Here is a 21,298-nt window from a genome sequence, read left to right on the forward strand (position 1 = left end):
GAGGGGCGCATTTGTCAAGTTAAATGGACTAAGGAAGGTGATAGCTATTTTAGATTCTGGCAGCAATTAGGGTTGGCTTTTGTTTTTGTGTATTTAAAAACATCTAGGAGGTACCACTGGCTTGGAATGGGGGGTTGGGGAGAAGGGGTTTGGAAGAAGGGGCAGGGGATGCCAAGGAGAAAGGAAGAGGGGCTCGTTGTGCCAGAGGCTAGGGCAAGGGGCAGAGTCACCACAGCTGGTGGGATGGAAAGGAGACTGAAGGTTGGGGTGGGAGATAGAAGAAGGTTGGAGGGTTGAGTCCCCTTCTTTCTCAGAGATCTTCTAAGTTGAATTTTGGAACTAGAAGCTCTCCAAAAGAAACCCTGGGGTTCAGGCCCCACGTTTATTAGGTACCATGGTTGGAGTTTGGCCCTTTAAGATTCCATCCTTAGCCTGTAGTAGCAGCCAGCCCTTTGGCCTCTGAGGCCCAGGAGAAAAGCTGAGGTCTTAGCCCATCCCCTTCTCTGGGCCCCCCCAGTGGGCGGAGCCTTGAGGCCACCTAGTCCCTTGGGCTGTTTTTAAACTTAGTACATTAGTCAGACTTGGCTGCCACTGGGGGGTAGGTGAGTGTATGGGGGGCTGGGGCCTGGGAACTGCTGGTTTGGGGGAGTTCCTGAGACCTTTCGGTAGGTCTGCCTTGCAGGCGGAAACCTGGAGAAACCAGACTTCCTCAAGGCCCTGGGAAAGTTCTTTCTGCCTTCGAATTCCCATCCAACCTGCTGCAGACATAGTTTATTTCCTCTCTTTTTTTTCTGGCCTTTGCTATATAAGGATCCTCAACAGAGGGATGGGTGAAAAGGAGGTGAAGGAAGAGCTGCTAGGCAAGAGGGAAGCCGAGGAGCAGTGTGGGGGTGGTAGTTGGGGTGAGGGGCCCAAGCAGCTCAGCCAGTGGGGAGGCAGTGAAGCCCAAAATAGTGTCAGAGGCTAAAATTGGCACCTACAAGAGTGCTGAGTTGGGTTTGAGACCTGCAGCCTGGCCCTGCTGCTGAGCCGGGCAAGGAGTTGCTGGATTTGAGCTGAGCCTCCTCCCTCCCACCCTTCCCCAGCACACTGTTCTGGGACCAGAATCAGGCTGGATGCTCGGGCCCAGGGCTCCCAGTGCTTCTAGTTTCTCCAGAGAACTGGGAGACCCTGAGAGGCAGAAATGAACTGCAGTGTGACTGGAGGAGAACTTTTCTAAATAGTAGGAAACTCACCAAGTCGGCTCAGACTGGGGCAAAGGGTCCAGGAAGATAAATCCCCACCCCATGCCTCTCCTGGAAACAGTGGTCATGCCCCAGCCGCTCCGTGACTAGGGCAGGCTGGCTTCTGGTCTTTTTGGGTCCAGCCTAAATTCCTTGGCTTTCTGACTTCGGCACAGGTGTGGAATCCCTAGATGTGGCTGGCAGAGGCGGAGCTAGAACGGGAGCGGGTAGAATGTGGCCTGGGAGGCCCCAGAGGGGTGGGGGCTTGTGGGTGAATTCTCTCCTCTCCCAGTCCGCTTCTTCAATCTCTGGGAGGGAATCCTCCCATTCAGCTTTCAATCTAAAGACCCAACCTGCGGTTCCCCTTTGATTTACCCTCCCTGCCCCCACCTCTGCCCCCAGCCATTAAAGGGGTCTGCTCTGGCTTGCTTTGATGGGCCCCCGAAGGCCAGGAAGGAACTAGTGCCCGGCTCCCTGGAGAGCTGGGGGCGGATGGAATCCTCTGGCCTGCGGGTCTTCAAAGATTGAAAAACGCGGGGTGGGGGTGGGAGGAAGTAGGGGCGGAGGAGGGGAAAGGGAAGACCCGGGGTGGGGCGAGGGCTGTGGGGCTGGGCTAGGGGTAGCTTTTAGGTAAACGAGAGTTAAGAAGCGGGTTCCTGCGGCCGGAGGGCGCCCCTAGGCACTGGAGGGGAAACAGACAGAGGAGCCCCTCAACCTGTCCGTGGACCCCCGTACTTCTCCAGGCTGCCCCTCTGCGAACCCGGGCGTCCCGTCCTGCGCGCCCGTACCCCGCCCTCCCCTCCCCTCCGCTCCGCCTCCCCCCCTTTCCTGAGCTCGGGCAGGGGTGGAGACTCGGGTTTGAGGAACTGGCTCTGGGTGCCGGGCGAGGGGAGCCAGACTTCCTGTCCCCGAGACCGACGCTTGCGGGGCGGACCCCTCCCCCGCCCTCGCCCCACAATAGCTGGACGCCTGGGTCCGTGCCGCGTCCTCCCGGGCTCCCCCCATCGGATTATGTCTCGGATCGAATCCCTCACGAGAGCGCGGATCGACCGGAGCAAAGAGCTGGCGAGCAAGGTGGGCTCTGAAACCGCACCCCCACCCCCACCCCTACCCCCGTCTCAGTCCGCCGTCCTCAGGGTGCCCTCTGACCTCCGGTGCCCGCGGCGCACCCTGTCTCCCCGCCTGCTTTTTGGATGCCAAAATCGGGCGGAGCGCTCGGTCGGTCGGAAAGCGGCGGGACAGGGTGGGTGGGGACTGCGAGTGAGTGGGGAGGGGGTGGGGGGCGGTGGGCGCGACCCGCGCCTGCAGCTCCGCGCGGATTCAGTGCGGGGATCCTGGGAGCGAGCGGACCTGGGGTTTGTGTGTGGTCGTCTCGGATCCGGGACCGGGTGTTTTGGGCCGCTGGAAAGAAAGTTGCGCCGGTAAGGGACTGAGCGGGAAGAGGGAGGTGTGTGTATCGGGGTTGGGGGCACCAAACGCTCTCCGGCACCCCCCTTTCCGCCCAGATCTCGCCAGGTTGCTCTCAGCGTCCCCCCAACCCAGTCGTTGGCTCGGTCGTTCCCCCTTTGTCCCCGCCATCCATCCGGCGGAGGGGGCGGGTGGGGGTGGTTTCCCGGCTTCCTCCCACCATCCTCCTCCCCCACCCCCAGACAAAAGTCAGCTCCTCCTCTTCACAAATGGACTTTCCAGCTGTGATTCAGTTCTCCCCTCTGGGTGGGCGGGTGGCTGGGGTCGGGACGGCCGAGGGACCGCTCACTTCCCCCAAGCCATCTTTCCCAGGTGAAGGGAGCAGAGGTCTTTGTGTGGCTGGGATCCTTCCCTCCATCCTTAGGGGCCCTACCACCTTTTCTTGGAACATAGGGTCCCCCATCCCCATCTGCCCCACCAACTTCCAAGCTCCGTGAGCCCCCAGCCTGAACCATTAGACCTTTAGACTGGCCCACCTGGCACTGTGCCACTCCCCGCTCACCCTCCAGCTTCTTATCCCCTCATCTTGGGACCCCCATTCACCTGCCATTTCATGAGCCCGGTTATCTAATTATTCCTCCCCACCACCGCTCTTTTTCAAGTACCTTTTATCCCTGTCCTTGTACCCAGGCCCACTCCCAAAGGCTGTGACCCTTCCACCCCTCAGGCCCTAGGAAATGATGAAGCTGACTTGTAGGTGAATAAGTGAGAGCTAGGAGGAAGGTGGGGTATGCAGACAGAACCTCCCAGCTCCTCAGGGCACCCACACTGCACCCATTATCAGAAAGGCCAGGACCCAGCCCAGAGCTGACTTAATCTCTGGCTTCTCTCCATCCCCCAGTGCCCTGCCCCGGTGCCCAGCCTGTGCTCATCACCCTTTTCAGGCAAGAAAGCAGTACCCTCTTGGAGCCCTCAAGGGTGATGGGAAAAAACAAAACAAAACCCCCCCTCCACCTCCTTCCTCGCTCCAAGCCAGACTACCTGTCTCGAGGATACGTTGAGAGAGGTTCTACCTGAGTTGGGGACTGTAGGACCTCTCCTAAGGGGCTGGGATAAGATTCAGCTAACCGGAAGACAACCGGGGATTTGAGTAGGGCCTAAGACAAACAGCGGGCAGGGGTGAGATGGCCGAAGTGTGGTGGAACAGTGGGGTGGCAGACAGGCGCTTCTCAAGCCTGCGCCAGGCCAGGCCCCAGCTCAAAGGTCTGTTTATTTTTTCAACCGTTTGAGCCGAGACCCTGGAGTAAAGCCAAGGGGGGCGGGAGAGGTTTTCTGAAACCACGGAAATTTGGTTCCACCCTAAAAAGGAAAGACATGGGGGAGTGTGTGGGGGCGGACCTGGATAGGGGGTGTCAAGAGGGGTCCCAGGAGGCTAGATACTGGGGTTCGTTTCTATTATTGGGGGGAGTTGGGAGGCAGGACACCTGGGAGCTCATGACCTGTGTTTTTGGTGGTGGGGATTTAAGGGCGGGAGTCAGAAGCCTGCCTCTTTTTCCTGCCCTGAGGTTGGGGGAGAATCTGGGAGTCCGGCGGGGGGTGGGGGGTGGTAGAGGGTAGATCTGAGAGGGCAGGGAGCCCACAGGGGAGGCTGGTTGTCAGTTTGGGCTGGTCGGAAGGGGAGGGCCACCTCCGGAAAGCTGTGGTTACAGAAGGGGGGCATTGGTTCTTAGCCAACAAACCCTGGATCCCCTCTTCCCCCCTCCCCCAAGCACACCAGCTGTCTCTTTTCTTTTTATACTGTGGTGGAAAGTAGAGGGGGGCTTGCGGGAAATGAGATTATTTGAGGAAGATGGTCTCCCCTGCTATCTACTTGGGAGGACGGGTCAGAGCTAAGTCCTCACACCTCAGGGCCCCCCCACCCCCATTCCTTACCTTTCTCTCTAGGGCCGCTTATAAAAGGAGGAATTTAGGTGTAACCTGCCCCCCTTGCCTTTCCCACTCCCCTAGGGTCTTTCTCTGTAGCCCCCCTCCCCACCCCCGCCATGCTTCCTTTTTCTTTTTACTCCATTTCTGTTCTTCCAGGCCGTCTTCAGTTCTCCACCCCCTAAATTCTCTCTGCTCTACTTCCTAGCTCCACAGGCCTCAAACCCCACAGGTCCCCTTTCTCTCTTTAGCCCCCTGTTCCCCCTCCCCCCTCTCCCAACCCTCACCTTCATCAAGCCCAGAACAAAGCCTCCTTTTCTGCCCAGCGCTGAGCAAGGGCCAGAGAACTAGGGATGGCTCTGGAGGCGGGGGGTTCCCTTGGAATCTCGGGGACCCCAGCATTGGAGCGTGTGGTGGGCAGGTGGAGTCGGGAGAGAGGAGAGACACTATTTCTTTGTTCTGAGGAATGGAGAGGTGGCTGGCTTTGTGTGCAGGACTAGGAGTGCAGCTGAGAGGAGGGCTGGTGGGCCCAGGAGGGAGCTGGGAGGGCTGGCCTTTTTAGAGGGGCGTTGAGGAATTGGGGTTTCCCCGGGAGGCTGAGGCTTTTGGGGACATAAGAAAAGCTTCTAGGGGTCATGAAGGTTAGGGAAAGAGCTGAGGGGGAGGGGAGAAGCGTGGCTGGGGGAGGGAACAGACAGCTTAGGGAAGTCACTGGGTGGCGGCAGGGGGTTTGGATGCTGTCTGAAGACCTGCTGTGTCAACCAGCAAATTTAAAGAAAGAGGGGTTCTGATCTCACTGTCTGCGGCTTCCCTAGAGTAGTGACCTTGGAATCAGAGGGGACAGACTTGAATATGCATGAATGTCATACATGCATGTGATACGTGTGCGTTTGCTTTCCTGCCAATGTCGCTCTGGGTTACTGTTTTGATCTGTGGTCACCGAAGGAGGGGGCTCAAGCTCTGGACACGAGGAAGTAGTTTCATCCTGAGCTTCATAGCTTCAGCCTTTGGTTTGAAGTACTGAGCAGGAGCTGAGTGAGCGGATTGCTCGGGGCTCCTGTGCTCGGGGCTCCTGGAGCTCGTAAGAGAAATGGCTGCAAGGAGCTGCCTGGACACTTCTGGGTTTGTTTATGTCTCCTTGGGGGGTGGGGCTGCAGGCAGCAGCTGCCCCCCTCCCAACCCAGCCGGCCTGCCCTGTGCCAGGAGGGCAGGGAGTCCTGGCATAGCTATTGTTCGCCTGCACAAATGCCCGTCTGTTTGTATTGCACCCCCCTCCCTCTCTGCTTGCCTGTCTCTCCTGGCCCCGACAGGTGTGGCTGGGTGGGGGGCAGGCTGGGGTCCAGGATGCCTGGTTCTCAGGGGCCCTACCCGTCCTAGCCTGGTTTAATTCCCTGTGGTCCTCAGAGCCCCTCGTCTGCTTCAGCAGCGTGCCCACCCCCACTGCCCGCTGTCTCATCTTCATTCATTAACAAGCATTTATTAAGTGCCTTTGTGTGTTTGGTAGTGTCTTTCTGCATTATATTTCTGGCTGTGGGGTTAGTGTTTCCGTCTGGCTGCCTTCCCCTCAGCCTCCTGCCGTTATCTTATCCCTAGAAGCTCATGAAGGGGCAGGGCCTGGCTGACACCATCCCCGGCCCTCTCCTCAGCCCCATGGCCAGGAACCATCTCCCTCCACATTTCCCAGCCCCACAGCTCATCCTTCATGACTTAGTGCCCTTCCCAGCCCGTGACTCGCCACCCCTGCTGCCCAGGGGCTGAGCCACAGGTGACTGGAACCCCAGCAGAACCCTCCAGAGGTCAGCCAGGGCCCCGTCCTCTGACTTCAACCTGGTTGGTCACCATCCAGAGGGGCTGGAGACAGGCCTCACCATCTTGGGGAAGGAGTTAATTCCAGTTGTAGCTGGAGCAGAGGCAATTCTGAGTACCATGTGAATTTCCCAGGGGACTTGGTTTGGACATACTTTGATGGAGGTGCCAGAGCAGCTGAGGGCTCAGGCCTTGCTTCCAGAAGCTCTAACTCTCCTGAGTAGGCTTTGCCAGCCACCACTGCCCACTGGGAAGCGCAAGAAGCCAAAGTCCTGGCCTTGGCATCGCCTTGTCCTTCACGTACGTCATTGTTTTCATCTCTCAGCCTGGGAGAGAAGGTGGAAGGACCATCTCTGGCTTGGAGCTTTTGAGCAGTCACCCATGATGCCTTCTTGCTATTCTCTCAGTCTTTCTTTCCCAAAAGTGACTGAGATTCAGGATGACAGTGGAAGGAGGGTTTGGCTCGGCCTTTTTCTGACCTCCAGAGGAAACCCCCAGGGTCTATGCTCTAAGGAATTAGGAGAGAGGGGCTGGGAACCCTTCAGATAGAGGAAGAAAAGGAGAAACAAGAAGAGACTGAAGTCTCTGAAACTCTGACAAGGACTGAGGGGATACCTAGAGCAAGGGCAGTGGTATTGCCAGGACCCATGTCTTGGTGTCTGTCCATCCAGCCATCCATCCGTTCTTCCTCCCTTCATTTCAAAACATGTATTGAGTGCCTATTGTATACAGGTGCTGTGCTGGCCGCTCTCACATGCTTTATTTCACTTAATCTTTGATGTAGCGGTGGTGTAGATGAAGGGTGTGTAGCAAGAAATACTTTCCATGAGGGTTTATGAGAAAAAGAGACAGAATGACTGTAGGTGCTGGACGGCAGAGGACTGAAACAAGCAGGAAGGGCCTCTGAGTGTTGGAGGTGGGGGTTGTCGATGGTGGCGTCATGGGCACTTTCTGGGAGGCCAGATTAGGGCGCAGTGGAGAAGGACTGTCCTGGTAGGTGGGTGAGTGGGGAACAGATGTGACTATCTTAAGACTACCTGAAAAAGAGGAGGACAAAGATCCAAACCAGCTAGTCACACCATCTCTGGAGCAGGCGCCCCTGGTAAGTAGGCCCACGTCTTTCCAGCCTCTGCAGCCCGAGCTCTGGGGCGGGCATAGGCTGCCTCCCAGACAATAGCGCTAGGCAGTGCCAGGGCCGCTGGCTGCCGGGCAGTGCCCGTGCTGGGATGTGCTGCTGTTGTGGTTGCTGTCCACTGCTGGCCCACCTGGAGAGGGTGAGTGTCAGGAGGTGGAGGAGGCAGGGACCAGAGTACCTGGGTTGTCACTTGGTGGGGCATCAGTGCCAGAGGGGAAGGGCCACTAGAGGGCCTGTCCTCTGGCTTCCCTGCTCTCTCCCTCCCTTTCCTCACTCCCCTCAGAGCTGGCTGGGCAGGTGAGTGGCCCTGGAGGCCTGAGGGAGGAGGGCTGGGGGTGAGGCAGGGTGACGAAGGGGGCATTCTAACAGCATTAGGCAGATCTGCAGATCGGGAGCTGACCCTGATCCAGACAGATGCTGTTCTTTTTATTATGGCCGTGTTTGTTTTTATTTCAAACGTAATAAGTGCTCAGATTTTGTGTCATGGAGAAGGCTGGGGGGGCAGGAGAGAGGGGAGCACATGTGGCAGTGACGGGATCCTTGGGCTTGGTCTTTGAGGTCTATAGAGTTATTATTCAGAGGAGAGGATTTGACCTTCTAAATAAAGAACTATAATTTGGAGCGAGATAAATGAAGAATTTTCTAGTGGCCCAGGTCGGTAGGTAGAAGAGGGAGGCTGGAACGTTAGGTTCAGGTCAGCTTCTTCAACGGGCCTAGGTGGAGCGGAGCTGGCCTGCACCTGTGGAGGGTGGGGTGGGGCAGTGAGGGCCCAGAGGGGGATCATGAGATAAGAAGGAAGGACATGGGAAGGAGACCAGGAAATAGGAAGAGAAGGAAGAAAGACGAGGAGAGGAGAAAAGAAAAATAGATGCTGGAGGGAGAGTGAGGAGAGAAGAGAAAGGAACAACCTCAACTCTGAGCATGCTCATCACCACCAGGCAAATCTGGAGCCTCTGAGGACAAGCCAGAGAGAAGGCTCTTGGGCCACCAGGAAGCCAGGAGACTGTAGGACACTGAGGCCCAGTGCCCTCTGGTCCCTGCACTGCTGACTCAGCCCCTCCACACTTCCCTTTTCTGCCCTGAACACTGGCCAGTGCAGCTCTTCCCCTCCCCCACCTCTTACCCACTAGGGTTGCGGGGGTAGCTGGAGCTGTGAGTTAGGACATGTCTCCTGAGGTCCAGGCCAAAGGCTCTCCACTGAGTTCTGAGTCTTCTGTCCAGGGCCCCAGCCAGTGTTCCTCAGCAGTGCAGATCCTGCTGTTTGATTCCTGAGAGGCAAGGAAACCTTGGAAGGAATGGTCTTGTCAGCTCCTTTTCCCACCTCCATCCTCCAAAAGTAGAGGAAAAATCCAGGTTCTGGAAGGGGTGGGAAGAATGGTACCCCCCTCTTCCCACCTTCTCAGGCTTAGAGAGGACAGCAGAGGTCAGGGGGAGTGACTTGCAGAGGCCAGGGGAAGCAGGAAGAGGAGAACGCTGAGGAGGAAGGTGTCAGCATCAGCGGTTCTGAGGAAGGATACATGCTCCGTCTGTCTGTCTGTACGGAGAACAAAGCCAAAAGGACTGACATTGCAGCTGGAGAATGGAGGGTAGATGTCAGGAAGGACTTCCTAGGATGTGGAGACTGGGCGAGGAATGGCGGGAGTGCTCGGAAGTTTCAATGTTTCTGTGGAGGGCAGCCTGCGAGGGGAGCGACTGACATCAGAGAGGGAGAGAAGTCACTTCCTGCTGGGAACAACCAAGATGACTGAACCCAGAGAGTGGGAGTAACCCGAGGACAAAACTAGGCTCCTCTCGCTTTGAGGTTAGTGGGGGACATGCTGCCTCCCAGAGAGAGGTTTCCATTGGCTGATGTTTGTGGAAGAAGTAGAGGTTTGGGTCGCTGACCGGGCCTGGGGGATGCCGTGGAGGCGTCCTGCCCCCTTCAGCCAATCTAATAAGGGGAACTCGTGCCCCTCCAGCCCAGCCCCTCCCCCAGTGTGACTGCCAGAGAGACAGCGGCTCCAACTGGTTGTCATGGTTATGAGAGGAGCTAACTCCCATAGATTGGAAAACGCTGGTGAGCTGGCACCCTCTGCTTCGCCTGCTCTCCCCTCCTCTCTGCGCATCTTCCCCCTGGTACAGAGAAGAGAGCAGCTCGGGGGCGAGCGGAGCTAGGGCTGGGAGGTGGAGTGAGGACGCCGAGGTCTAGAGCCAGGGAGATGAGCGGCACTAGGAGGCAGCCCAGCCGCAGGGGCCAGGTAGGTCAGGGACCCTGAGCCCGGCCTGGCCACGTCTGCTCCGACACCCTGCAGCAGGTGCCGCTGAAGGCACTGCTCCCTTGCCTCTGCACTCAGCCTGTCTCTCTGGGCTCCTCGGTTACCCTGGCATCTTCCAGCCTCACTTCCTGTCTGTCTTGCCCCTTCCACAGACCCGGGAGAAGGAGAGGATGAAGGAAGCCAAGGATGCCCGCTATACCAACGGGCACCTCTTCACCACCATCTCGGTTTCGGGCATGACCCTGTGCTATGCCTGCAACAAGAGCATCACAGCCAAGGAGGCCCTCATCTGCCCCAGTGAGTGGTTCGCGCTCCGGAGTGTCACTCTGGCTCGCTGCCCACTGACCCTGATCGTCCCCCCGGCCTTTCTGCCCGGGATCCATAGCCTCCCTGAGCCCCAGCCGGGCCCCAGTGCCACGGCCAGATGCTCCCCCTCCTCCTGCTGAGGGGTGGTGGCTGTTGGAATATGGCAGAAGAGGGTGGCATAGGCAGGAAGGACTTTCTGGGAATATGGGGGAGGGGAGGGTGGGATGACTCTCCTTGCGGCTGTTGTCCCCTGGGTACTCCCCTGGCTCCCAGGACAGCTGCCGGGGGGGGGGGGGGGGGGGGGGGGCGGGGGTTAGGGGCACTGCTTGGAGAAGGAGCGGGAATGTTGTGTGTGAGTGTGTGTGTGTGTGTGTGTGAGTGTGTGTGTGTGTGTGTGTGTGTGTGTGTGTGTGTGTAGGGGGGCAAGCCAGCGGAAAGCTACCAGCCTTGCAGCTGGTTCTGCCCACCTTCCTGGCCAGAACTGGACGTTTGGGATTTCAGGGTCCCCTTGCCCCTTCCTTTCTAGTGATTGAGATGGCGCCTGAAATCTCTGCTGTTTGAAGCAGAGCATGGGATTAGGACCCTCTGTCTCAAATTTGGCGAGAAGGAGGACTGCCTCAGGAGTGTGTGTGTCTGTGTGTGTTGGGGTGGGGAGGGGTAGACTCCTGACCTTTACGTTCACGTCTGAGGGGAGCCCTATGTTTAAGTAATATGAGCAGGCAATTCCTAGAGATGCCTGTACCGGGGCTCTAGCCCCGCAGCCCCTCCTGAATGTACGGCAGAGATGCTTGTGATAGAGCAGGATGGAAGTCGTGTGACCTGCTGCTGAGCAGCGGGACAAGAGCTCCAGCCTCTAAATCCCTGCGGAACTTGGGGAAGGAGCCCCAGAAGGAGCCAGTGAGGCCTCCCTACTTACTGCTCAGTGTCGACTTATGAGGATGAGGAGGGGAACCCCAATCTCGGTCCCTCTAGAGACCTGACAGAATTCCCAACCCGGAAGCTTGTTGCCAGGGGAACAGGGTAGGTGGGCAGCGCTATTTTGAGAGCCAGTGGAAAGCGGAGGTTCGATCCAGAGACACTGGCTGGTGGGGATAGAGAAGGGAGCTCCGAGGGGGTGGCAGCAGCCCCAGCCCCCATTTCTGTCTGCCCCCCTCTGCCCCACCCTGCTTGCCTTGTATTTGTGGAAGTGAGCGTGGTGCTGGGTATTGTCTGAAGGAGTCAGCAGAGTTTCCGGTGTTGCGGGATGGGGGAGGGGAAGCTGGAGAGGGCCTAGGGCTGAGGGCATGTCTGGGAAGGGGACAGCCTCTGGTCTCAGCACGTAGGCTTGACTGCTCCTTCTTCCCTCTCTCCTACCCCATGGCAAGGCAGGGTGGGGCGTGGGGGAGAAGCAGATGGAGTGTGGGAGCTGTGGGTTGGCCCGAGTTGGGGAACAGGACTTCTGGGCCTGGAAGGGAGAAGGCAGAGTGGCTGGAGTGTGGCAGGCAGAGCGGAGCAGTGCAGTGCAGACAGAGGCAGGCAGGCTCCTAGGGGCAGGGCCTGGGCCTCCCTGCTCTGCCGCTGGATCCGTCAGCCTTTGAGCTGCTTCGACTGAGCCAGAAATCAAGGGCATGTTGTGTGGAGCAGTGGAAGGAGCATGGTCTTTGGGTTCAGGCAGGCCTGCGTTCAGATCCCAACTTGACCACTAGCTGTGTGGTCTCTGGCAGCTGACTTAGCCTCTTCAGGACAGGCTCCTCTTCTGTAAGGGGGATAATCGAATCTACCTCACAGGGTGTTAGGGTTAAATAAATGCAGAACATTTACTAGTGCTCAGGAAACGTCCATTTCCCCCTCTCTGCCCCTTGCCTCATCCCAGCTGCCCCGCGCCACCTTCTGTTCTGTGCGGGTTCTCTCTGCCATCTGCCATTCTCAACCACTGTGTGCTTCTTGAAGCCGTCTCTGGCAGCCTTAACTCCTTCTTGCCTCCAGCCCATCCATCCCTCCAAGCATCTTTGGGTCAGGATTGCCCACCCCTCCTGATTGGTTAACTGTGTTCAGCACCTGTACCCCTTCTTGCTTCATTTTGTGCTTGGAGGAAGGGGGAGGTGGGAAGAGGAAGAACTGGGGTGTGGTAATGGCCAAGAAGCCTGGGAAGGGGGGAGCAGGGAGTCTCTGAGGACTGTGTGGCCAGGGGGAGATGGGTGTCTGCATGTGGGTGTGTCCCCTCCTGTACCACCCGGCCCTCCCTTCACCCTCTCTACCCCACCCTCCCAGCCTGCAATGTGACTATCCACAACCGCTGTAAAGACACCCTCGCCAACTGCACCAAGGTCAAGCAGAAGGTGAGACGGCAGGGAGGGCAGAGGGCTGCGGGAGAGGGTAGTTAGTGTGCGGTACCCACAAGCCTTTTCCATTCGTTCCCTACCCTGTGTTCCTCAACCTCTGTCCCCACAGATGGGGCAGCCCGGACCCCCAACCCCAGGCCCCAGGCCCCTCGAGGGCCAGGCCTACTGCTGTAGACTCATCCCCCCAGCACAGGGCTCAGCTACCCTGACGCCCTTAACCTCAGCGCCAGCTTTCTCCCAGTGGGGCCAGGTGTCCAGCTTCAGCACCTGCCCTGTGCCTATGCGGTGACCCTCCGGTGACAGCTGTGCCTGATATTTCTCTTGCTCTCTGTCTCACAGCAACAGAAAGCTGCCCTGACGAAGAACAACACCGCCTTGCAGTCAGTTTCGCTTCGCTGTAAGAGTGAGTAGCAGGGGAGGGGAGGAGCCCCTAGGGAATCCAGGACCCCAGGCCACTCAGCCCATAGCCTCTGCTGCCCCCATGAGGCCGTTCCCAGGCACAACACCTTCTGTCTTTGTGGAGGTGGGGGGCCTTAAGGGATGGTCCAGACTCGCTGAGAGGCAGGACAGCAGAGTCCACGTGGGCCTGAGGGCTTGAGGCAGCTGCTCATCTGGGCCCCGCCAGTTTGTGCATATTATTATCAGTTATTCACATTGCATTCTGGGAGTGTTGGCAGCAGCTGTTAAGTGCCCTTTCAGCTTTGGTGTAACAGAAAGCACAAAAAGACCAGAGTCCCAGGCCCTGCCAGCCATTAGCCGAGTCACCCTGCCCAAGTTCTTAATCTTTATGAGCTTCAGTTTGCTCGCAGGCTTGCTGTGGGGGCAGAGATGAGATAAGTAAAGGCTCTTTGTAAACATTGTAAGGATTGCACAAATGTAAGGTGGTTTTCTAGTTATTGTTAGCATCTTTTTCCCACCATGGAGGGGGACTGCAGGTGGGAGAGGATGCCTCCTTTCCTGTCAGGGAGCTGGGGAGGCCCGAGTTCTGGGAAGGCACCAGCGTTTGGTGTTAGCCTGCTCACTATCTCTTCATGACCCCTTCTCTACAGCAACAACCCGGGAGCGGCCCACCTCTGCCATCTACCCCTCGGACAGCTTCCGGCAGTCCCTCCTGGGCTCCCGCCGCGGCCGCTCCTCCTTGTCTTTATCCAAGAGTGTTTCTACCACCAACATTGCTGGGTGAGCCTCACTTTGGGGAAGGGGGAGCCTCAGCTTGGGGAAGGGGAAGCCAGGCAGGCAGAGAGTGTGGCAATAAGACCAGGGGGCTGAGAGGTCCTTTTCCATCCCTGAGTTCAGAATTGGAGACAGACAGGTGAGGAGAACTTCGGGTGACTCCCTTTCAGAGCCTGGCCTCGGTCTCCCACCTGGGAAGGGGTCTCCTGCCCAGGTGGGGGTGATGCAGACTGCCTCCACCTCCCTCAGACACTTCAATGATGAGTCCTCCCTGGGCCTGCGCCGGATCCTCTCACAGTCCACAGACTCCCTCAACATGCGTAACAGAACCTTATCGGTGGAGTCCCTCATTGACGAAGGTGAGTGTGTCCAGGCCCAGGGGTGAGGGCTGGGGAAGAGTGGTTGGTGGGGGCGAGCCTGGAAAGGGGTTTGGAGAATGACCCGGGACCCAGGGAAGAGAGTGTGCTCTGAGTTGCTGCTCCCCTCAATGTCCAGGTGCAGAGGTGATTTACAACGAGCTGATGAGTGACTTTGAGATGGATGAGAAGGACTTTGCGGCCGACTCATGGAGCCTGGCTGTGGACAGCAGCTTCCTGCAGCAGCACAAGAAGGAGGTGATGAAGCAGCAGGATGTCATCTATGGTGAGCCGAGAAGCCCACCTCCAGCACCCTCTCTCTTCCTTCACCAGGTCCTCATTACCTGTGTCCTTTCTTCTGTCAGGCCCCACCTCTCAGGACCCCTTCCCTCACATCCCATTGGCCCCGAAACCCTGCCTGGCCCCCACCAGTTGCCCACTGGGCCCCCACCTCTTGGGGCTGTTGGTCTGCAAGGCCCTGTCTTTGTCCCTTCCTTCAGTTCAATTCTCACTCTTCAGTCTGTGCCTGTTCCATGCCCAACACCATGCTGGGGGCTGGGGGAAACCTAGATATGTAGAGGACACATGGTTCTGGCCCTAAAATAGCTTACAGCACGCAATGGCAAGACAGAAGGAAAAGAAATGATTAGGTGATGACCTAAGATAATAATAGTGGCGAATGTTTACCCAGAAGGGACCTTGGAAACCTCATGTGGGTCCCCGCCGGGGTGGCCAAGCCAGGGTAGAGGCCAAATGTCCCATTGCCACACAGAGCTAATCCAGACAGAGCTCCACCACGTACGGACGCTGAAGATCATGACCCGCCTCTTCCGCACGGGGATGCTGGAAGAGCTGCAGCTGGAGCCAGGCGTGGTGCAGGGCCTGTTCCCCTGCGTGGACGAGCTCAGCGACATCCACACACGCTTCCTCAGCCAGCTGTTAGAACGCCGACGGCAGGCTCTGTGCCCTGGCAGCACCCGGAACTTCGTCATCCATCATTTGGGAGACCTGCTCATCAGTCAGGTGGGAAAGGCCAGGACTCTGCGGTGGTGATGTTCAGGGAAGGATGTGTGACTGGAGTGGGCATTTTCTGCCTCTAGGGGGTGGTAGAGAGCCAAGGAGCGCTGGAGAGGCAGGAAGCAAGACAGCTAGGCAGGAGGCCAGAGGTGTGTCCAGGGAATAGGGTGTGGCTTCGGGGGATCTGCTAACCCAGCCTTGCTTCCCCAACTTCTAGTTCTCAGGCCCCAGCGCAGAGCAGATGCGTAAAACCTATTCGGAGTTCTGCAGCCGCCACACCAAGGCCGTAAAGCTCTATAAGGAGCTGTACGCACGAGACAAACGCTTCCAGCAGTTCATTCGGGTGAGCAAACCTCTGGGACTACTCCTCTGGCCCACGCGCAGCCTCCCCATTCTGGGGCGTTGCACTGGGCTGCACCCACATGGAGGTCAGAGATTCGGTTTAAAAGTTCACCGGCCCTGGTGGACCCACCCGCGCGCGATCATGTCACAACAGCACCTCGTACTGGTGGAGACTTCATGGTAGATGCCCCCTGCTTTCATGACCTTGTGTTGGTTGGTCTCACCACAAACCTGGGGCAGTGTTGTCCCCATTGTTCAGATGCAATCACCGAGACCGGCGTGAGGTAGCTGGCCACGGCAGGGCTGGCACAGAGTTGGGGCACTAAGTCCAGTGCTCTTTCTCTTGCCCGGGCCCCTCTCGCCCTGAGCCCTGCCTCTTCCCTTGCAGAAGGTGACCCGCTCGGCCGTGCTGAAGCGGCATGGGGTCCAGGAATGCATCCTGCTGGTAACTCAGCGCATCACCAAGTACCCGGTGCTCATCAACCGGATCCTGCAGCACTCCCACGGTGAGTGGGAGGATGCAGAGAGGGAGGAGGCTGTCTGGGGCAAGGAAAAGCTCCAGCTGACCAAGGGAAGGGGTAGGGTCAGCCTGGGGTAGTGTGGGCGGCCTCCAGAGGCATGATGGGAATTGGGGTTTGGAACGAAGCTGGCTGAGCCTCCCCCACCCGACGCCCCGGTGCCAGGAATTGAGGAGGAGCGCCAGGACCTGACAGTGGCACTGGGGCTGGTGAAGGAGTTGCTGTCCAACGTGGACCAGGATGTGCACGAGCTGGAGAAGGAGGCCCGCCTGCAGGAGGTCTACAACCGCATGGATCCCCGTGCCCAGACCCCGGTGCCTGGCAAGGGCCCCTTCGTCCGAGAGGAGCTTCTGCGGCGTAAGCTCCTCCATGACGGCTGCCTGCTCTGGAAGACAGCGACCGGGCGCTTCAAAGGTCAGTGGTCTGCGGGGCCGGCCAGCAGGTGTTCCCAGTCAGATATGGAGACGGGGAAGCATCCGGCTCTATGACCGCTTTTTCTGCAGCCTTACGCCCAGGGTGATACCCGGAGGGAGGAAAGAACCGTGGTCTCTGTTGCAGCAGAGGTCTGAATTCTGGATTAAATTTATGGACCATACCAAAAAGCCAGCCGCCGTGGAGTCGCTTCTGACTCCTGGCCACCCCATGTGTGTCAGAGTAGAACTGTGCTCCGTAGGGTTTCCAGTGGCTGGTTTTTCAGGGGCAGATTGCCAGGCCTCTTTTCCGAGGCACTCCGGGTGGACTTGAACTGCCAACCTTTCAGTTAGCAGTGACCGCGTGAATCGTTTGCACCACCCATGGACTCCACCAGGGACTTCATTATCAGTATGCATTCATCTCTTTGGTCCTTGCATCCCCAGTTTGATGAGGGAGCCGAAGAAAGTCCTAAAGCAGAGGACAGGGTCGGGGTGGTTGATTCCACCAGCTGGAATCCCAGCTAGCTGGGCTGGGGACCCAGCAGGAGCTTTGGGAGTGCAGCTGGGGCAAGCCCAGAGAAGGGCCAGAACCCAGGGTCCCCCAGGTAGGGCAGAAAAGAGAACAGAGAGGGGTGTTGGGGTGGGACCACACTTTCTCAGGCCCTCTTCCCAGAATTTGTCTGCGCTGGCGAAGTCTTTCCTATCTAAATCAAGGCAGGAGAAGAGCAGGCCTCAGCTGTGGAGTAAAGAGTGAGGGACAAAAGTAAACAGATAATGTGAGGCCACTGTCAGCCTGAGCCTCTGTCCCCCTGTCATGACAACCCCAATCCACAGGCTGGGATATTGTCAGTCTTCACCAGCCTCTCTCCTTCATCCCTTTCTCTCCTTCCCATCCCTCCCACGCAGCAGCTAAGAATATAAACCATGGGGGGTTAAAAATAGCAAGACTGGAGAGCTTGATTTCTGAAGCATTTAGCAAAGGCCCTCCCGTTCTGTGTGCCCACAGTTTAGCAAGATCTCCAAGGACAAAGGGTGAGCGTGTGTTTTCTTGACTGAGACGTCCAAGTTTTATGGAATTGACCTTTGTTTTCTTTCTCTGTCTTAAAGTGCAGGACTCCACCCCATAGGATGGGAGAGCCCAAGGGGTGGGGAGAGAAAGAAAAGGAAGGAGGGGCCTGGTGGGGCAGGAGGAGAGATGGCTGAGGGAGGGAGGGTCTTTCAGTCCTTTAGAGGAAGGAAACCAACTCTCTCCCTCCCCACCAAGCATAAGGTGAGAAGCAGGAATATGCCGGGGCAGGGGGAATTTAGGGCAGATACCCAAGAGGTCTTAGTTGTTAGATGTGGCGCTTAAAGGTTAAAAAGGGTTGGCCCCTCCTGTTCCGGAAATCCTTTCTGGCTCTCACAAAAATTCTGGACCCTTTCACCTCAAAAAATACACCTGTGTGTTATATTAATACATAAAATCAATTATGCAACTTTAGAGGGCTTACAGAGCCCTTGAAGCCCAGCGGTGGATGAGGTCTCGACTCCAGGTTAAGAAACCACCATTAGTAGACAAGGGAAGGTTTTTCAAAAGGCATTCAGTGATCCCTTGAGGCCCCTTCTGGCCTTAAAAAGCTGCTTTACCTGATAACACATGGACCCCCGCCCCCCGCCCTCATTTCTGAGCTGGAAGAACGAGGAGTTGGGAGGTCTGAAAAGCTGGAGGAAGCAATCGGAGGGCAGAGAGGACTCCGGAGCGCTAACCTGCTGGGCTGGGTAGCCTGGTCTCTAAGACGGAAACACAGCTGCTCAGACTCTAGTGCCGACTCTTCCCACCTTTGTCTGCCTGCCAGATGTGCTGATGCTGCTGATGACAGATGTGCTAGTGTTTCTCCAGGAGAAGGACCAGAAGTACATCTTCCCTACCGTGGTGAGACCCTCCCTACTTTTCCTTTCCTTCTCCACAGTCCAGTGTTTCCGGCGCGTCTTGCTTTCCTACCCAAGCTCTAGAGTCCTTCAAAGTCAAATAACCATTGTTGTAACTGTCACTACAATGTGATCATGCGTAGGAAGAGTAGCTAACAAGTACTGGGACCGTGTGCAGGCGCTGTTACATCTGGGATGAAGGTGTATTATTATCATCTTCATTTCCTACATGCAGAAAGTAAAACTTAAAGTTAGTTAAATAATTTGTCAAGGGTCACGCACGTTTCTAAGTCTTCTCTGGCTGCCTCCAAAGCCTAGGCTCTGAACTCGTATCTTAGGTTGACTTTCCAACGCTTTGGGCTTTCCAGAAGGCTTGAAGACCCAAATATCCAAGAGTCGGGATTCCCAGGCTTAATCCTTCCTTTCCCCTGACTAGCAAGACAAGCCCTCCGTGATCTCACTGCAGCAGCTACTTGTACGGCACATCGCGAGCCAGGAGAAAGGGATGTTTCTGATCAGCGGATCCCCCCCTGTGATGTATGAGGTCCACACAGCATCCTGTGACGACCGGGACACCTGGATCCGCCTCATTCAGCAGAGTGTATGCGTGTGAGTATGTGCCTGCTGTCTGTCGGTGGGTGGGACCTGAGGGTATCTGCAGCATCAAGTCCTAGGCCGCTGCGCTCCCTGTGAACAGTACGCAGCATTCAGAGGTGAGGGCAGAGGCTGGGGCAGAGATGAGGTGGTTCGCAGCAGGAAATGTCATCTATGTTCATATTTTATATACTGACAACCTCGACTACCTTTCAAATGCAGCAGGAGCTGACAAGCAAAGGAATATTTTGAGCTGTGACATGATGGCATGCCCGCCAGCCAACAGTAGTTTCAGCCAATTAACATCTCGGTCTATGGGCAAACCCCAAAAACCCCCTGCCGTCAAGTTGATCCTGACTCATAGCAACCCTGCAGGACAGGGTAGAACTGCCCCACGGGGTTTCCAAGGCTGTAATCTTCATGGAAGCAGACTGCCACATCTTTCTCCTGCAGAGCGGCTGGTGGGTTCGAACTGCCAGCCTTTTGGTTCACAGCCAAGGACTTAACCTCTGCACCACCAGGGCTCCTTGGTCTGTAGGCAGTGGGCTCTTATTTGGATCGTATTGCATTTTACCTTTATTTTCTAAAAATGAATGAGAAAGAGGATAATGAAAACATTGATACTGGAGATAAGAGAAGCACGTCTCACAAACAGACTTTATACAGTAGAGGCAAGAAGGAAATCATTTGGTGTACTAACGCAGCAAATCTTCAGCACACGTGTGATTTGAGGCAGTCAACTGTATGTCTCATTGTGATGGGAAGAAAAAGCCAAGTAAAGCACATGAAAAGGTTGAAAACGGATTGCTGGAGATGATGCCAAATGAATAAACTCTAATTAGGATTATATTTTTAGCTTTTAGAAAATGGAGTCTCCTCCACTTCATACACTTTATAAGATGTAAAACTTTTTTTTTTTTTTTTAACTTTTGCTGTTTAAACATTGGAATAAATTTTTCAGAAACACATTCAAAAGTACAAAACTGCCTATTCTAGGAAAACAATTTAAAATACTTTTTCACTGACAGTAGATCCACAGTGACCCTCAGTAATAGTATTAATATTTACAATTGTGAAGATGATAACTAAGATCGATAATAGTAATGTATTGAACTTCTGCCATGCGCAAAGTACTATTTCATTTAACCCTAAGAGAAAACTATGAAGAAAATATTATCCCCATTTTTCATATGAAGAAACAGAGAGGTTACCACTTGGTAAAAAGTGGAGCCAGGATTTGAACCCAGTGGTTAAGCGCTTGGCTGCTAACCAAAAGGTTGGCAGGTTCGAGCCCACCAGCCGCTCTGCCGGAGAAAGATGTGGCAGTCTGCTTCCATACAGATTACAGCCTTGGAAACCCCATGGGGCAGGTCCACCCTGTTCTAGAGGGTCGCTGAGTCGGAATTGACTTGATGGCAATGGGTTTGGTTTTGTTTGATGCTAAAGCCTGTCCTCGTCTGTGTTATGTGGCCTCTCCCGATAGCCTTTGGAAAGGTACAGACCAGTGGATGCAGATGATCAGTGCTCAGAAAAGGAGAAGGTCAAGAATGAATGAAGACAAGGCATGGGGCTGAGGAGTCTTACTGGAAGAGGGGTGCATAGAATATATTTGGGAAGGAGAGCAGAACCCCTGGGAAGTTCAGGGGAGGCCGATTCCTGATCTAGCTGCTTCCTCCCAACCTCGCACGACCTGTTATCCCCCCAGGTGCCCGTCCAGGGAGGACTTCCCCCTGATTGAGACAGAGAATGAGGCTTACCTCCGGCGAATCAAGAGTAAGTCTACCCACAGGAAGTTTGTTAAAGGGTCTCTAATACAGCCACATAATGGAAGACTATGCAACTATTAGAAAGAATGAGATGGCTCTTTAGGGACTGATACAGATTCAGACCCAAAATATATTGTTAAGTGCAAAAAGCAAGGTTTCCAACAATGTAAAGTGTATGCTGCCATTTGTGTAAAAATAACAGGGATGGCTATACATACATATGTATTGTGTGTGTGTATGACAGAGGGAGAGAGAGACTAGATACCTAGAAAGATATTATCACTGTGGTTGCCTCTGGGAAGTGGAACGATGAAGACCAGAGGTGGGAGAGTGACTCTTTTACCCTAGGGTCTTGTAGTAGGGTATGATCTAACTGCTATTCAAAAAGACCAACAAAAAAACTGTTGCTTAAACAAGATAGAAGATTGTTTCTCTCCACATTGCAGGATAGCAGTGCAGCTCCCATCTCTAGGTCCAAAGTGGCTACTCCAGCTCCCACTATCACATCTGTATCCCAGTTACCGGGGAGGAGGAGAGGAACAGGGGGATTTATACCATTTCTTTTAAGGGCCCATCTGGAAGACGTTCATATCCATTGGCCAGAATTGAGTCATGTGGCAGTGTATAGCTGCAAGGCAGGCTGGGAAATGTAGTCTTTAACTGGGCAGCCATGTGCCCAGATGAAAATTGTAGGCCTTCTCTAATGAAAGGAAGATGGGGAGAATGAGAACTGGTGGACATCCTGCAATCCCTGCAACAAACCTTTTTTACTTTTTACTTTTGTTTTTAAATCAAAAGTGTATGTGTTCCTTTCCCCCCCAAAAAGATACTTTTT

The 21,298-nt window shown here is 55.6% G+C and overlaps 1 protein-coding gene across 6 annotated transcripts in view; it reads left to right on the plus strand.

Annotated features, from left to right (window-relative positions):
- The first annotated feature begins 2,147 nt into the window (after positions 1-2,147).
- The window catches only part of ARHGEF2 (Rho/Rac guanine nucleotide exchange factor 2), a 23,958-nt gene continuing 4,807 nt past the window's right edge, over positions 2,148-21,298 (plus strand). For 4 of the 6 annotated variants that reach the window (XR_002825899.1, XM_023742542.1, XM_023742543.1 and 1 more), the window contains exons 1-14: positions 2,148-2,297; positions 9,902-10,046; positions 12,306-12,373; positions 12,716-12,779; positions 13,426-13,555; positions 13,799-13,908; positions 14,045-14,191; positions 14,597-14,928; positions 15,140-15,265; positions 15,653-15,770; positions 15,948-16,196; positions 18,031-18,107; positions 18,540-18,712; positions 20,403-20,470. Coding sequence is in view for 5 of the 6 variants with exons in the window: in XM_023742542.1 (XP_023598310.1) it covers positions 2,235-2,297; positions 9,902-10,046; positions 12,306-12,373; positions 12,716-12,779; positions 13,426-13,555; positions 13,799-13,908; positions 14,045-14,191; positions 14,597-14,928; positions 15,140-15,265; positions 15,653-15,770; positions 15,948-16,196; positions 18,031-18,107; positions 18,540-18,712; positions 20,403-20,470 (1,870 nt within the window). In the remaining variant the exon portion in view is untranslated. Of the gene's footprint in view, positions 2,298-8,785; positions 9,296-9,901; positions 10,047-12,305; positions 12,374-12,715; positions 12,780-13,425; positions 13,556-13,798; positions 13,909-14,044; positions 14,192-14,596; positions 14,929-15,139; positions 15,266-15,652; positions 15,771-15,947; positions 16,197-18,030; positions 18,108-18,539; positions 18,713-20,402; positions 20,471-21,298 lie in introns of those variants that run through there. The other 2 variants (XM_023742544.1, XM_023742545.1) reach the window with 2 other exon arrangements.

The sequence above is a fragment of the Trichechus manatus genome, unplaced genomic scaffold (genome assembly GCF_000243295.1).
Source record: "Trichechus manatus latirostris isolate Lorelei unplaced genomic scaffold, TriManLat1.0 scaffold00213, whole genome shotgun sequence".
Lineage (NCBI taxonomy): Eukaryota > Metazoa > Chordata > Mammalia > Sirenia > Trichechidae > Trichechus > Trichechus manatus.